We start from the raw sequence: 15,181 nt of genomic DNA on the forward strand, positions 1-15,181 counted from the left end.
AGAGTATAGAGCAAAAATGTAGAAAAAAATGCATTACAGGGACAGGGTACGCAGTTAATTTAAAAAGTGTGGTGTTTTTCTGCATCTCTGATAGTACAACATGTCAGCTTTCTAAGACACACAACTTAAAGCTAGGTATGGTGACACACACCTTTAATTCCAGCACTCGGAATAAAAAGACAAGTGGACCTCTGTTAAGATCAAGGCTAGCCTGGTCTATACAGCCAGTTCCAGGCCAGCTGGGGATACAGGGAGACCCTGTCTCAAAAAAAAAATGTAACACTGTGGTTAGTTCTCTCATGTTGATTTAATTTTCTTTTGACATCTGACATTTTAGACTTTTTTTTTTTTTTTTTTTTTTTATGGTACTGGGGATTGAATCCCAGCCCTTGAATGTACTACGCAACTTTAATTTGATATTCTTTTTCTTTGGGAGTCCCCACAATTGTAGAAGTTATAGAGGGCACAGCCTGGCTCTGGCCTGGCCTCACTGGAAGCCTGGGCTGGGGACAGGCACTTGCTCAGTCATCACTGCCCAGGGCCTGCTGGGGGTGGGGTAGGGGTTCTCTATCACCTGTGAAGGCTCAGCTACCCAATACCTCACCTGTAAGGACAGGTCCCAGAGAGCCTGCCTGCCTGGAGGCCCCAGAGAAGGAGAGCTGTTTTTGAGGACCCATTGTGCCAGGAGGGGCAGCCCGGCCCAGGTTGGACAAGGGCACCAGGCCAGAATGTAGCCTCCCCATGTGAGACATCACTCACATAGCAGCACAGGCATGGAAGGGTGGGGAGCAGGTGGAAAAGGCTAGGACCAGAAGGCCTGAAAGGCCAAGATGGGGAGTCAGGCAAGTCTCCTGCAGGGCTAGGGCATCTGGTCAACCTCCTCAGGGTCTCCAGATGCAGTGAAGTCACTCCTTATGATCACTTGCCAGTAGTGCCAAAGGAGTGGCCTGGTGGAGCAGACTCTGCCCTAAGCTCTGCAGCCTGCAGTCCTCTTGGCTCTTTCCCTACTGATCTCTTCAAAAGTCAAGTCAGATATCACTTCTTCCCAGATACCCACTGCTCTCCAAAGACAGATGGGCCCCTAACACCCTGAACTGCTTATGGAGCTGTCACAAACCACAAGGGACACTTGAGGTTAGTAGTTAGAACCTGTTCATCTTTGTGTCCATCTGGCACCCTCCACACCATGTTTCTAAAATATCTAGAAAGAGTGGAACTATTTTTCCCATCTCCTTTCAGTTCCCTGGCCCCAACTTCCTTGGCAGCTTCAGAGTTGGGTTTGGGGGACAAGGAACAAGGGCTCTGCACTGAGGCTGACAGGTGGGAAATGAAGGTAGGGGCTCTGGCTCTCTGAGGCTCGGTGGGATCCTCACAGAGAAGTGACTGATGAGCATGTGTAGAGGGGGAGGGTATAGGGAACCAGGAAGAAAAGAAACAGGCAGAAGACCACACAGCAAGTCCAGGCCGACCTCCCAAGACAGCACCAACCTTCTGTCCAAAGTAGAGCTTGGTGAAGGTGAAGGTCCTCAGGTGGACGCTCTTCTCCCGGATTTTGGGCTCCAGTTTTTCCCGGATCTTGTTCTCCATGATCATGCTTAGGTAGGGCCAGATCTGTGTGATGATCTGCAAGCAGGGATAGAGGCCCCCAGTGTCAGCTCTGTGCTCATGACTGCAGATCCACGGCTGCCCAGATCCTCTTGGTGGAGCCTACAGTCCTTCTGTTGCTGGCCCATCAGCCTCCCACCTAGCCATCAATCCCTTCTGCAGACATCTGAGAAGGACGCAGCAGATCTCACCCCTCAGCAGAGGTTTGGCACACTTTGCAGAGCACTGTGAAAATGCTTGTTCACTATATTCAACAAAATGAAACCATTTAGTTCTGTACTAAACATAAAACCTATTCTGCATAATGGCTTACACAGAGTAACAGCTAACATTTTAAGAAAAAAAAAATAACAAGTGATAGCTAAATTGTTTCCTGTGGATTTCATTTCTAGTGGCAAGAAAAGGTGACCAGTCTTTGGTCCACTTCTTCGGTAGAATGAATCATGGCCAGAAAACCATGTGGGGGACTAAATTCCTCCGAAAGCTATAGTTGTGTGTTTTAACTATGGGGCATGTTCTGAGAAATTCAAGGCTAGATGATTTTGTCTTTGTGCAACTATTGAATGTACTTACACAAACTCAGATGGTCTAGCCTAGTAATACACCCAGCTGGCTGGTACAGCCTAAGATTCCTGGGCTACAAACCTGCCCAGCAAGATACTGTGGTAAATCCTGCTGTGACACAGAGGGGAGTGTTTATGTATGTAAATAGGCCTAAGCCTAGAATAGGTACAGGAGGAATACTAGGTGAATTTTTCAGCTCCATTATAACCCATGGTACTTTGGCTCATCATTGGCAAAGATGATGTTATAAGAACATGACTGTACAGTGATTAAAAATAAAAGATAATGTTGGCACCATATTTTATTTTTTACATTTATTTATTGTATGGTGCAAGGCATGTGCGTGGAAGTTAGAGAACAACTTGTGGGAGTCAAGTCTCACCTACCCTGTAGGTTCTGGGAACTGGTAAGTGCCCTTACCCACTGAGCCATCTCCCCAGCCCACACAATGTTTTTCTTGTTTTTTGAAATTTGTTTATTTTTAATTGTGTATGAATGTTTTGTCTGCATGTATGTAAATGTACCAGGTGTGTGCAATGCCTATAGAGGTCAGAAGAGGGCATCAGATGCCCTGGAACAGGAATTAGGAAAGGTTATTAGCAGCCATATAGATGCTGGGAACCAAATCCAGGTCCTCTGGAAGCGCAGCCAGTGCTCTTAACCACTGAGCCATCTCTCCAGGCCCTCTAACACAATGTTATAGCTGACCTATAGACAGGCTATTTTGGTTTCCCTTTTATCACTACTGTCTGCTTTCTATTGTGGCAGGAGGGAGATGGTGATGGCAGCTAAAAGTGGTAACCAGGAACAGGTGATGGTAGTAATCACTGTGAGCAGTGCTTTGGGCTTCAGTATAATGGTATCCCTTTTCTACCATGCCCCCTTTTCAATAATAATTGAGGAGCCTGGACATGTGGGATCCAGGGGTTCACTATCCCCCTTTCTCAGGGGCCTCTCCCAACTCTTCCTGCCTCACTGACCCATCATTCTTCAGGGCCTCTCAGGTGCACCCTTGTATCTGCGCCCATCCATCCTCATTCCAACAGCTACCTCCAGGGCTGCAGGTTGCATCTGTGGTCCTTAGTGAACACTCGAGTTCTGCAGTGATCAGGACATGGCTGGCATGCACATGCACAAGAAGGGGCTGTGTAGAGGGTCCCCCCAAGACCCCATACCCTGCCTCCCCCACAGAATTCTGGTCACTCTCCTAAAGCAGCAAGGAGACTCGCTCGAGTCTGGGGACAGTTTGTAGTGCTCTTGGCAATGACATTTTTGGAACATAAAAATGTCAACCTTAGATTAACAGCTGTCACAAGAACCTTTCTGCCACCTAAATTAACTGGGTCCTACTGTGGGCCAAGCCTTTCCCAGGGTTAAAATCTGAGTCAGAAGCTTGCAGGTGGGGGCTGCAGGGGAGCCTTCGCAGATCTGGTCAGCTCAGTGGGGGAGGGAGCCTCACACTTCTGCAAAGCTGGACTCCTGCTGCAGAGGGTCAGAAGGCAAGGCAAGGAGCAGTGGCTGCCTCAGGGTGACTGCTAGCTAGCCCAAGGAGAGTTCCCTTAGATGACCTACCACCACTCATAACAGTGGCATCAGTGAACCGCACACTCACCATGAGCCAGAGGAAGAATCATAATTACTCCCATTTTATAGATAAGGAAACTGGCTCAGAGATGTTAGGCAATCTGCTCAAAGTTACACAGCGTGTGGTTTTGTATCTGGGCTGGGACCAGGTGGAATTAGACACTGGTCTAATTAGTGTCTTCCTCTACTTATGTAATGATCTTACAGGAGCAATAAAGGGATGTGCTTTTCTCTACACTTTTTCTCTGTGTTCTAACTTTTCTGCTCAAGTCAGTTGTCAATTTAAAACGTATTAAGGGAACACACTCTTGGTGAAAGAAGTAACGGGGGGAGCCTGTCACCTGAGCACATCAGTGGAGGGACCCTCTCTGCCCATCCAATTAAGGGAACTACAGGCTGAGGTTTGGGTCTACAAAGTGCTTCCCTCATCAGGCTTGCTCTGGTGCTTGGATGCTGGGCAGCTCCTGGGTGGCAGGTAGGGAGGGTGGCAGGTAGGGAGGGAGTCCTGCCCTCCTGCCCTCCTGCCCATCGCCTTACCTTGTTGGCCCACTCCACACGCTCCACGTCTGGAAAATGGATCTAGGAAAGAGAAATCCCCAGGGGAATTTAGGCAAGAGCTGATGCCCCCTGGGAACCCAGCAGAAGACTGCCAAGTCTGGCCCTGCAGCCCAGCAGCTGGCCCAGCGGATCCCCCACTCCCACCCTGTCTGTCTGGGCTCCTGCCTCCCTGTAGGTCACAAGGGAGCTCTCAGCACCCACTGCTTACGCATCCCTGCCTACTCCGAGCTGGCCTGCTCACCCAGTCCTGCTGCAGTTTTGAAGTAGAAGCCAGCTCCTGGCCCAGAAGGCACCTGCGGGTGTTACTGCACCCGTGGGTGTGAGAAGGAAGGCTCCATGCAGCTTCTCCCTCCTTCTGGTCACCAGCCCAGCTATGTCGAGATGCGTGAGGCGGTGGGGGAGGGGGTAGTGGGGAGGGGGTGTCTGGAAGTTACTTTGCACATGCACTGCCCCCCCACCAGCTCACCCAGGTTAATACCCGAGTTTGTTCCTCACAATTTCATCTATTCATTTGAAAGATATAAGCAATACAAGCAATATATAGTCTGTGTAGAAAAACCAGCAAATGCAAAAAATAGCTAAACAAAAAGAAAGTCTTTTATTAGGAAATGTCACCACCACTCAGCAGCATTTACCTTTAACAAGCGGCCATTTTCAATGGCCACTAGGAGGCAGGGATGTCATGAAGTACCTACCATCCTGTCCCCTACCTTGGCTCCCAGAACCCCTACCTAAACCTCCCCTTCCCCAGCCAAGAGGCCCCTTAGGCCTTGTCCAATAGTCACTTACCTTCCTCTAGATCCCAGCTCCTAGACACTCTGCCTGCTCCTGGCGAGCCACAAGGGGCCTGCAGGGCTAGGTGGGGTGCCAGGTTGCTGGCTAACCTCTGCATGACTCACCTCATCCCTCAAGATGTCCCCTGGACCTTGCAGCCCAGGCCTTCTCACCCAGGGCTTGCATGTGCCATTCCCAAGGCGTCAAAGTCTTCCTAGTTTGAATTGCTGCTTTATTACCATCTCACACGCCACATCCAGGAAGCCCTCCAGGGTTCCCAAGTAGAGAACCCTGTTGGGCATCTGATGTTCTCCATTACAGGACTCTGCATTATTACAACCCATTTGTCTCACTCCTCCCTACGAACCTGAAAGTGCTTAGAAATGTCATAATAAACCCCTGTGGAATGAAGGAATATTGAATGAATGAATGCATGTATGAATGCAAGCTTCTTGCCATCAGTTCTGGCTGGCGAAGGAAATAAGGAGGGAAGAGACCATTTGAGCACAGGGCCAGGACTGAGGCAGGAGGAAGGGACCATCTCAGGGGAGAGGGTTCAGCTCCAGTCAGTCCCTCACTGGCTCTGCTGCTCCTTTCCTGCTGGGCCTGCTGGTTGGACCACTCATTCTCTACCCCAAGCCACTGCACTTTTCATCCTGCCCTGGCACACTCTGGGTGTAGATCCTTCCACATTCCCAATCCAGGTGGTTCTGCATCCTTATGAGCTGAGTTGTTTTCGGCTCTGGATCCTTGAGAGTGATCCAGCTTGGCAGGTCCAACGCTGGCCACCCATGGGAGCGAGTCATACAAAGATTCCTGAGCTGCCTGGCACCTCCTGAATCAGAGCATATCAGGGTAAGGCCCATCGGCTTATTTTTAACAAGCTTCAGGAGGATTCTGGCTCAGTCAGGCTGGTTGCCAGGTATCAGTGCCTTGTGTTGGAATGAACCACACCCACCCTGAAAGTGTGGGCAGCAATAGAATGATTAGGTCTGTGCTGTTCAAGTTGCCAGGGTCTCACTCAGCTTCCACAACTGTATTTGAGGCTTTTCACAAGAAGTTCCTCCACAGATGTTCTGAAACCCTTGATGAGGACAGCAATGCAGTCTAAGAAAATCAGACCACCTGGACACCCAGTTCTGTCATAGGCTCCTGAGTCTCAGTACCTATTTTCACCCAGGTGAGCTGACACACAGGGCCTGGCCATGCCCTGTGTCCCAGTGAGGAGAGCATGACATGAAGAAGGCCAGCAAGTACTCAAACTGGATGTGTTGCCAGTCTAATGTGGAGAGACCAGTTTTCCCATCATAACTGGTCGCTACCCATGCCAAATTCTCAAGGTTTTTATCTGTGGCTTGTAGATTTAAATCTTCACTCTCCCTGAAATTTTTAAAAAATTTATTGATTTACTCATTTTTATTTTATGTGTATGAGTGTTTTGCCTGCATGTATGTAAGTGCATCACATGCATGCAATTCTCATGGAAGCCAGAAGAGGGTGTTGAATCCCCTGGAATTGGAATTAACAGGTGGTGTTAGCTGCCATGTAGTTCTGGGAACTGAACCTACATCGTCTGCAAGAGCAGACAGTGTTTAACTGCTGAGCCACCTCTCCAGCCCATCTCTGCATCTCTGCAATTTGCGTTCATTTGAGGCAGGGTCTCTCTGTATCCTCAGATGGCTTGGAACTCACTATGTAGATCAGGCTGACCTGGATCTCACAGAGATCCACCTGCCTCTGCCTCCTGAGTACTGAGATTAAAGGTAGTAGGATAGGATAAGGATATTTTATTTTTCTTCTTCCATACTTCCTCTAAGGCAATTTTCCACCACCACATAACCACAGAAGTTCATCTTTCCTTGCTTCTGTGTGCTCTGGTGTGATTTTTGTCAAGGTGTTCAACTCCATTAGCTTGCTTGCCAATTCCTGTGACAGCATCACTTTAATCACTGTCTTTTCAAAATGACCTGGAGCACAGTGATTCCCCTTTGTGTTTTTTCTTTTTCAAATTTATTTGGATAAGACAGATATGTTAGTCAGCTTTGCACTACTGTGATAATACACCTGAGATAATCAACTTATAAGGAGGGAAGGTTTGTTTTGGCTCATAAGATCAGAAGTTTTCATCTATGGTCATTTCTCCATTGCTTAAGAGCAATGGACAGGCAGAAACACACATCTGGAGCACATGGAGGGACAAGATGCTCACCTCATGGTGGCAGGGAAGCAAAAGAAACAGCAGGAGCTAGGGGCACATACCCCATCTGAGGGTACACACCAGCACCCCAACCTCCTTCCACTAGGCTCCACCTCCTGCAGGTGCCACCACCCTCAAGAGCACTACAAGATGGAGCCCAGGACTTTGTGTGCCGCACAGGCTCCTGGGGGCATTCCAGATACAAACCACTGCAGTAGATGTGTGTGCTTCCACATGAACACTGACACCCTCACGGCATGAAGTTTTACACCCAGGAACAGAATATTTTTATTTTTTCCACATTTTATTGTGTTCATGTTTAGGATCATAAAACTTTTCTCTAACTGTTCTACACATTTTTGCCATATTACTTTGTTTTCATAGTCACTCACATACATGCAGGCAATACACTCATACACATAAAAATAAATAAAATATTAAAAAAATACAATTTCACTTTCTGAGCAACTTTGTTGAAGTTTTGCTAATAGTTCTAATTTCTCATTGATTTTCCTAGGTTATTTATTGATTTATTTTATTACATTTTGAGACAGGGCCTCACGTAGTCGAGGCCGGCCTCAAACTTGAGGCTGGCCTTGAAGTCCTGATCCTCCTGCTTCCACCTCCCAAGTGCTGGGGTTACAGATATACCTGACCACACCTGTCTTTTTCCTAGGTTATTTATCTGTTTATCATATCCAGTAACATTTCTTTTCTTGCTTGCTTCCTGTAGTGTCTCTGCTTATTTTTCTTGCTTTACCTAATTGGCTAGGACCTCCGTAGAGGAGACAGCATGTGTTTCCACAAGTCGGCACACATCTCTGTATGTTTTCTTCTTTTGTTTGTTTTAGTTTAGTTTGGGTTTTTTTGAGACAGGGTCTTACTATGTAGCCCTGGCTAACCTAGAACTATGTTGACCAGGCTGGCCTCAATCTCATCGAGATTCACCTGCCTCTGACTCCAGACTGCTGGAATTAAAGGCATGTGCCACCACGTTTGGCCCTCTGCAAAGTTTTTGGCCTTCAAGGGAAATGCCTGGAAGTTTGTTTTTTTTTTTTTCCACAAAATTTGAGAGGTCAGCATCTGTCAGAATAAGGAAGTTCTTTTCAGTTCCTAATTTCCTAAGTGCTTTCATTACACATGGACATTGAAAGATACTGTCTTAAGTCTATTGAGATAATAAAGACTTTTTGTCTTTAGTCCATGAATGTGGTCAGCTTAAGTGATGGTTCTTTCTTAAAACAGAACCATTTAATTCCTGAGACAAATTCCACTTGATGTAACAGTTCACTTGGATTTTATATACCTGAGATTCAAAGTGATATCTAAAATTTTCTTCTTTTTTGTATGTATATGTGTGCAAGTGGTGGGGGGGGCTGTATGTACACGTGTATGCATGCATGTGGAAACCAGAGGTCAACATTAGATGTCTTCCTCAATCACTCTCCACCTTATTTTTTGAGAAAGGGCTCCTCACTGAACCTGGAGCTCACCAACCTGATGCTTAATGTCATAGTGAAGGCCACATCTCTGACTGTAATGATTTAGATATTTCTGTTTTTCTAGAACTTTTATCTGTTTCATCTAAGTTATCAAATTTATTGACATGCAGTTCTCTATAATATCTCATTACTAATCTACTTCATCTCTTATTTCTCCCTTTTTAATCCTATGCTTTCTAATTCTTTTCATGAACAGTGTTACAAGAAGTTTTTCCTACTGTGTTGGCCTTTCCAGAACTTGCTTTTGTTCATGGTATTAATAATTTCTTTCCTTATTTCCTTTACGTTTAAAATACTGTTTATTTTCAGTTATATTCATTATTTCCTTCCTTATTTCTGATTATATCCGTTGCTCTTTTCTTAGAGTTGAGCTTCCTAAGAGAGTTGAATCATTTTAAATTTTTGTTTTATAAATTCAAAGTTATAAATTCTCTTACAGTTTGATGTGTTTTCAACTATTTTTGGGTTTTTTTTCTGATTTCCATCATGACTTTCTATGAGTATTTTTTATTAATGTTCTATTTTATGAATGTTTTGACTGCATATATGTAAGTGTACCACATGTGTGCAATGCCTACAGAGGCCAGAAGAGGGCATTAGAGTCCTTAGAACTGTACTTATAAATAATTGTTAGCCACCAAAGGGGTGCTAAGAACCAAACCTAGGTCCTGTGCAAGAGCAGCAAGTGGTCTTAATCACTGAGCACCTCTCCAGTCCCCCCTTTTTATTTTGTTTTTATTTTATTTATGTGTATGAGTGTATTGCCTGCATGTATGTAAGTGTACCTATGTCATGCAATGCCCACAGAGTTCAGAAGAGGGTGTCAGATCCCTTGGAATTGGAGTTACAGTTGGTTGTTAGCCACCATGTGGGTGCTGGAAATTGAACCCAGGTCCTCTACAAAAGTAGCCAGTGCTCTTAACCACTGAGCTATCTCACCAGCCCCCTAGCCCCCTTTTTTGTTGCTTTTTTAAAGACAGGTCTTACTATGTAGCCCTCACTAGCCTAGAACTTGTTATGTACATCAGTCTGGCCTTGAACTCATAGAGATCAACCTGCTTCTGACTCCTGAGTGCTAGCATTAAAGGCATGCTCCACCATGCCCAGCCTCATTATGGCATTTTTCAAATAAAATTTGTTTCTGTTGTTTCTCTCCCTGACTTGTGTCCCCCACCCCATTTCCTCCCAGGCCCTGTAGTCTCCTTTCCACTTGCATGTCACATGAAACCTTTTGTACCACACCATTCTCAACAGCTCTGTTCCCCTCTCATAGTTACTATTTAGTTTCATAGTCTATACCCACTCTCACAACCCTTCATTTACATATATACAAATGGTAAAAGTTAGGACCCACATATGAGAGAGACTGGGTCTCTTTCTGAGACTGGGTTACTTCACTTAATATAGCACTTTCCAGTTCCATCCATGTTCCTGAAATTTTCATAATTTCATTTTTCTTCACAGCTCAGTAAAATTCCATTGTGTATATTAATGTCACTTTTACATGATCTATTATTCTATTAGTATACATTTAGGATGGTTCCATTTCCTTTCCATTGTTAATAGTGCAGAAATAAACATAGATTGTAGGAGGAAGTGCAGCCTGGGCAGCCAGAGCACGCACGCTTGCGCGTGGTAAAACATCCGGCTGAGGCAAACCTGTGTTTTGCCAAAAGACATAAAGACGGCTGATGAAAAAATGGCCTGATACAGAGAGCCAATGAAGAACAGACACGACCTATCAATGGACCAATGGGATACCAGGAGGTGGCATATAAGGGAGTCCCATATCTGCAATAAACGAGTCTGCAGCTGCTCACACTGCCTGCTTTCATCTGACTCTCGGTGTCTGTGTCGAGACTCCCCCCCACTCTACCCCTGCCCAGAGGGCCCCAGGACACCTGCAACATCTGGTGCCCAACGTGGGTTCCCCATGCTGGCATGGGCATTGACCTTCCTTGGGTTCTGGCCATCGTTGTGGTGGCCGCTTTTCTCTTCTGGACCGTGTTCTTTGTACTTTTCTGCTGGCCGTGCATCCACCGCTCCAGAGATCAGCCTTAGTTTCGCTTTCTCCACCCGAGACCGGCTGGGCACCTCTCCCCCACTTTCTTCAGTGTTGAGAGACGTCCCTGCCTGAAGTTTCGGTAAGTCAGCCCCTACGTGTTACATGGGCCTTCGGTTCTCCTGTGGGTGAGCGTGAGAACCCTCTCCTTCCCTTTTTCCTCCTCCTGTCTGTTGATTAGGGAGGTACACATTTTGCTTTTGGTTTGCCCAGCATCTCCACATAAAGGCTGACCCCTGGGAGGTGGAACCCAAGAGCGGCGCCCGACCACCGCTCCTCATCCTGAGACACCATGTGGGCATACGGTCATAGCCTAAGGAACCACGGAAGTCCCCCACTAAGCACAAGACATCTGGGTCTGACACATTCTCTTTGTTTGTCTTAGAATTAATATGGATAATCTGCCCCCCAGCTGTAGGGAACCCCAAATCACTAGAAAACACAAGGTCTCATCCGGTGTTATCCCACCTGCTTCATTTGTCCCTATTCTAGCAATTATCACCAGCCTTAATTCCTCTTCACCAGAGGATGTAATCTCAGCCCACAATAAACACTGTCAGGAGCAGGCCACTGTCAACTTGCCCATCTCTTCTCCCCTGATGGGACTCAATAATGATTCTGTCCCTGGCGAGAAAAATGAGGAGCTGGCTGGCACCTCAGCACCACCGGCCAGTCCTACACCCCCGGACCCACGACCACTCCGCCCCCTAAATACCCTTGGCAGGAGATACACTCCTCACATGACCCTACTCCCCTGGAGCCATCCCGCTACGCTCCCCCCTTCAAATAGCCCACCCACACTTCCCCTATTGCCGGGACACGACTCACCCAGTACATCAAGGGCTCTTGGTCACAACAGTTCCTTAACTACTCTCACCATCCTGGCTATTCACATACGGCTCCTTGGGAGGAATTCTTTTGGTCCTACTCATCCTTGTCAAGTATCTCTTTCAGCATGCCTGACAACAAAAACGCCTCAACAGAACCACCCTCCAGGTACTCATGGCTCTTCAACATCATGGCCCTGAGCCTCCCCACAAAGTCCTACAGGCCTGGCTTGCTGAGATTCGTGCAGCCTCGATGATTGCCTTCCCCTCAAACACCCAACGGACTCTCTCCAGGGGGTCCTTGAGGGCTGGTAGTCAATGATGGGTAGGAGCTTGCTAACCAAGCCAACCTAAGACAGGCACGGTCCATAATACTGGGGACCCCCTGAGGTGGGGCCAACAATGCCAAGGTGAAGGATCTTGGCTCCCACTAGAGTTCCATAAAGCTTAAAAACAAAAAGGATGGATATGTAGGAGGAAGTGCAGCCTGGGTGGCCAGAGCACGCACGCAGCAAGCGTGGTAAAACATCCGGCTGAGGCAAACCTGTGTTCTGCCAAAAGACACAGAGACGGCTGATGTGAAAATGGCCTGATACAGAGAGCCAATGAGGAACAGACACGACCTATCAATGGACAAATGGAACACTGGGAGAGGGGATATAAGGGAGTCCCATATCCGCAATAAGCAAGTCTGCAGCTGTTCACACTGCCTGCTTCTCACCTGACTCCTGGTGTCTGTGTTGAGACTCCATGCCAATTCTACCCCTGCCCGGAGGGGCCCAGGACACCCGCAACAATAGATGACAAATATTTCTGCGGCAAGATACAGAGTCCTTTGGGCATGTGCCCAGGAGTGGTGGTAGCTGGTCATATGGTAGTTTTAGTTTGAATTTTTGGAGAGGCCTCCACACTGATTCCCATAGTGGATTCACTAGTTTGTACTCCCACCAGCAGGAGATAAGGGTTCCTTTTCCTCTACATCCTCGCCAGCATTTATTACTACTTGTTTTTTTGGTCATCACTATTCTGACTGGGGTTAAATGGAATCTCAATGCAGTTTAATTTGCACTGTCCTGATGGCTAAGGATGCTGAATGTTTTGAAAGGTATTTGTTAGCCTTTTATGGTTCTTTTGAGAATTATCTGTTGATTCCACTAGCCCATTTATTGACTGGCAGATTTGGGTGTTTAATTTTTGCAGTTCTTTATACATTATAGATATCAACTCCCTGTTTGAGGTATAGTTGGCATAGATTTTCACCCATTCTGTAGGTTATCTGTTTGCTCTGCTGATAGTTTTCCTTGTTGAGCAGAACTTTTAAATTCCATGTGGCCTATTTCCTGTGAAATAGGAAAAGTTGGGAGTTTTGTTCAGAAAGTTCTTGTCTGTACCTTCAACTCCAAATACATTCCTTATGTTTTCCTCTAGTAGCTTCGACACTTCAGGTTTAAGGCAAGGTCTTTGATACTCTTAAAGTTTTGTACAGGATGAGAGATGTGGGTCTAAGCTCATTCTTCTGCATCTGGCTATCCAATCTCCCTAGCACCACATTGAACGGCTGCCTTTATTCCAGTGTATGTTTTTGATACCTTTGTCAAAAATTAGGTGACTATAGCTGTGTGAGTTCATTTCTGGGTCTTCCATCTTGTTCCATTGGTCTACTTGTCTGTTTTTGTGTCAGATCAGGCTGTTTTATTATATTATTATTATTTTTTATGTGTATGAGTGTATTGCCTGTATGTATACAAGTGCACCCATGTTGTGCAATGCTGCAGAGGTCAGAAGAGGGCTTCAGATTCCCCTGGAACTGGAGTTAAGGACAGTTAATAGCTGCCATGTGGGTGCTGGGGATCAAACCCGGGTCCTCTGCAAGAGCAGTCAGTGCTCTTAACCACTGAGCCATCTCTCCAGCCCCTAGGCTGTTTTTATTACTATCGCCCTATAGTATAATTTGAGGTCAGGCACTGTAATGCCTCTAGCAATGTTCTGCTTAGAAGCACTTTGGTTATGCATGGTCCTTTGTGTTTCTATATGAGGTTTTGAATTTTTTTTATGGTTCTGTGAAGCATTCCACTGGACATACCTTGTTTCTCTTTTTGTTTTTGTATTGTTTTTTGAGACAAGGTCTTGCTATGCAGCTCAGACTGGCCTAAACTCCCAATCCTTCCATCTCCTTAGTGCTGAGACTACAGGCACATGACACCATATCTGGCTTATTTCTCTCTTATGGAAAGTTGGGTTTATTAGAGGAGAACCCTCATAGGGTCTCAGCCCTGATGTGTAGGCCATGCTGTACAGGGCCTTACATCTATATGCACTGGGACATTTCATACACTTTCATACTCCATGAGGTGAGCAGTGAAGATGTAATTATCCCTATTTTACAGATGAGAAGGACAGCCCCAGAGCTAGTTACTACCTGCCAAGATTACCTAGGCAACCAGCTCCCATCTCTTCCCACTGGTGTATGATTTGAGAGCAGCCTTCAATCTTTTTCTCATCCACCGCCACCCCCATGAACTGGCAGCTTGTGTATTCTATTTGTTGGTAACCCATTCTTTGTACATGTGAAATTCCTCTTCTTCAGCCATTCCTAGAGTGTCGGTACAACCATTTTTCCCCAAGTAGGACTGTTTCAGTTCGGCTTCCCGACAGGAGCCTGTGTCAGTGTATGATTTAAAATGTTGTCTTTGGGACTGGAGCAACGGCTCAGCAGCTAAGAGCACTTACTGTTCTTGCAGAGGATCTAGGTGTAGTTCCTAGGACCCACATGGTGGCTAACAATCATCCATAACCCCAGTTCCAGGGATCTGATGCCTTCTTCTGGCCTCTGCAGACATTGCACACCACAGGTGCACATGCATACATGTAGGTAAAACACTCATACACACAGAATAAATAAAATAAATAAATAAATAAATAAATAAATAAATAAAATTAAAATGTTGCCTTCTAAGGGAACTGCGCCCTACAGTGACTGGCCATGTGACCATAGCTGGGAGGCCATCTTTGAAAATGGTGGGCTCTGGACTATCTGCGTATTTCACATAGGGCCTTACACAGAAGCCGGAAGCTGGTGGCTCTGTTTTTTCCCTATGTGGACTTCCTTTTCCCAGGAGACAGACTCATCCCTGTTCTCCTCTACTCTGAAGCCTTCAGACTAAAGACAGAACCCAGCTCTAAACGTGGGTGCCAGCAGAGCTGACAGAATTTGGGGGAAGATCTGGGTTCATGAGATTTATAAGCTTTTGAAGCCTGTGGTGATGAGCCATTAGGAGGCTGGTTCTAGGCAGCTAGTGCTGAGGTCCCCCAGGTAGAGGTGAGCTACTGAAGAAGTGGAGTACAAATAGCCTGAGTGCTTGGGTTACCATGGAAACACAAGTATGTGAGGCCACCGCCCATGCTAAAGAGCCACTGAGCATGCTCACAACATGTTAAAGGACCAATGGAACCTGACAGGGAAAACAGTCCCTCAGCCCAGGGGCATTTTTTCATAGAATGGTTCCTT

The 15,181-nt window shown here is 46.3% G+C and overlaps 1 protein-coding gene across 5 annotated transcripts in view; it reads right to left on the reverse strand.

The window, feature by feature from the left end:
- The window catches only part of Esyt3 (extended synaptotagmin 3), a 55,197-nt gene that overhangs the window by 23,878 nt on the left and 16,138 nt on the right, over positions 1-15,181 (reverse strand). For all 5 annotated transcript variants that reach the window (XR_003846292.1, XM_008848456.2, XM_029553731.1 and 2 more), the window contains exons 2-3: positions 4,291-4,332; positions 1,489-1,623 (exon numbers count right to left, since the gene is read on the reverse strand). Coding sequence is in view for 4 of the 5 variants with exons in the window: in XM_008848456.2 (XP_008846678.2) it covers positions 1,489-1,623; positions 4,291-4,332 (177 nt within the window). In the remaining variant the exon portion in view is untranslated. The remainder of the gene's footprint in view (positions 1-1,488; positions 1,624-4,290; positions 4,333-15,181) is intronic.

Source organism: Nannospalax galili, unplaced genomic scaffold (genome assembly GCF_000622305.1).
Source record: "Nannospalax galili isolate Female #2095 unplaced genomic scaffold, S.galili_v1.0 scaffold1844, whole genome shotgun sequence".
Taxonomy (NCBI): domain Eukaryota; kingdom Metazoa; phylum Chordata; class Mammalia; order Rodentia; family Spalacidae; genus Nannospalax; species Nannospalax galili.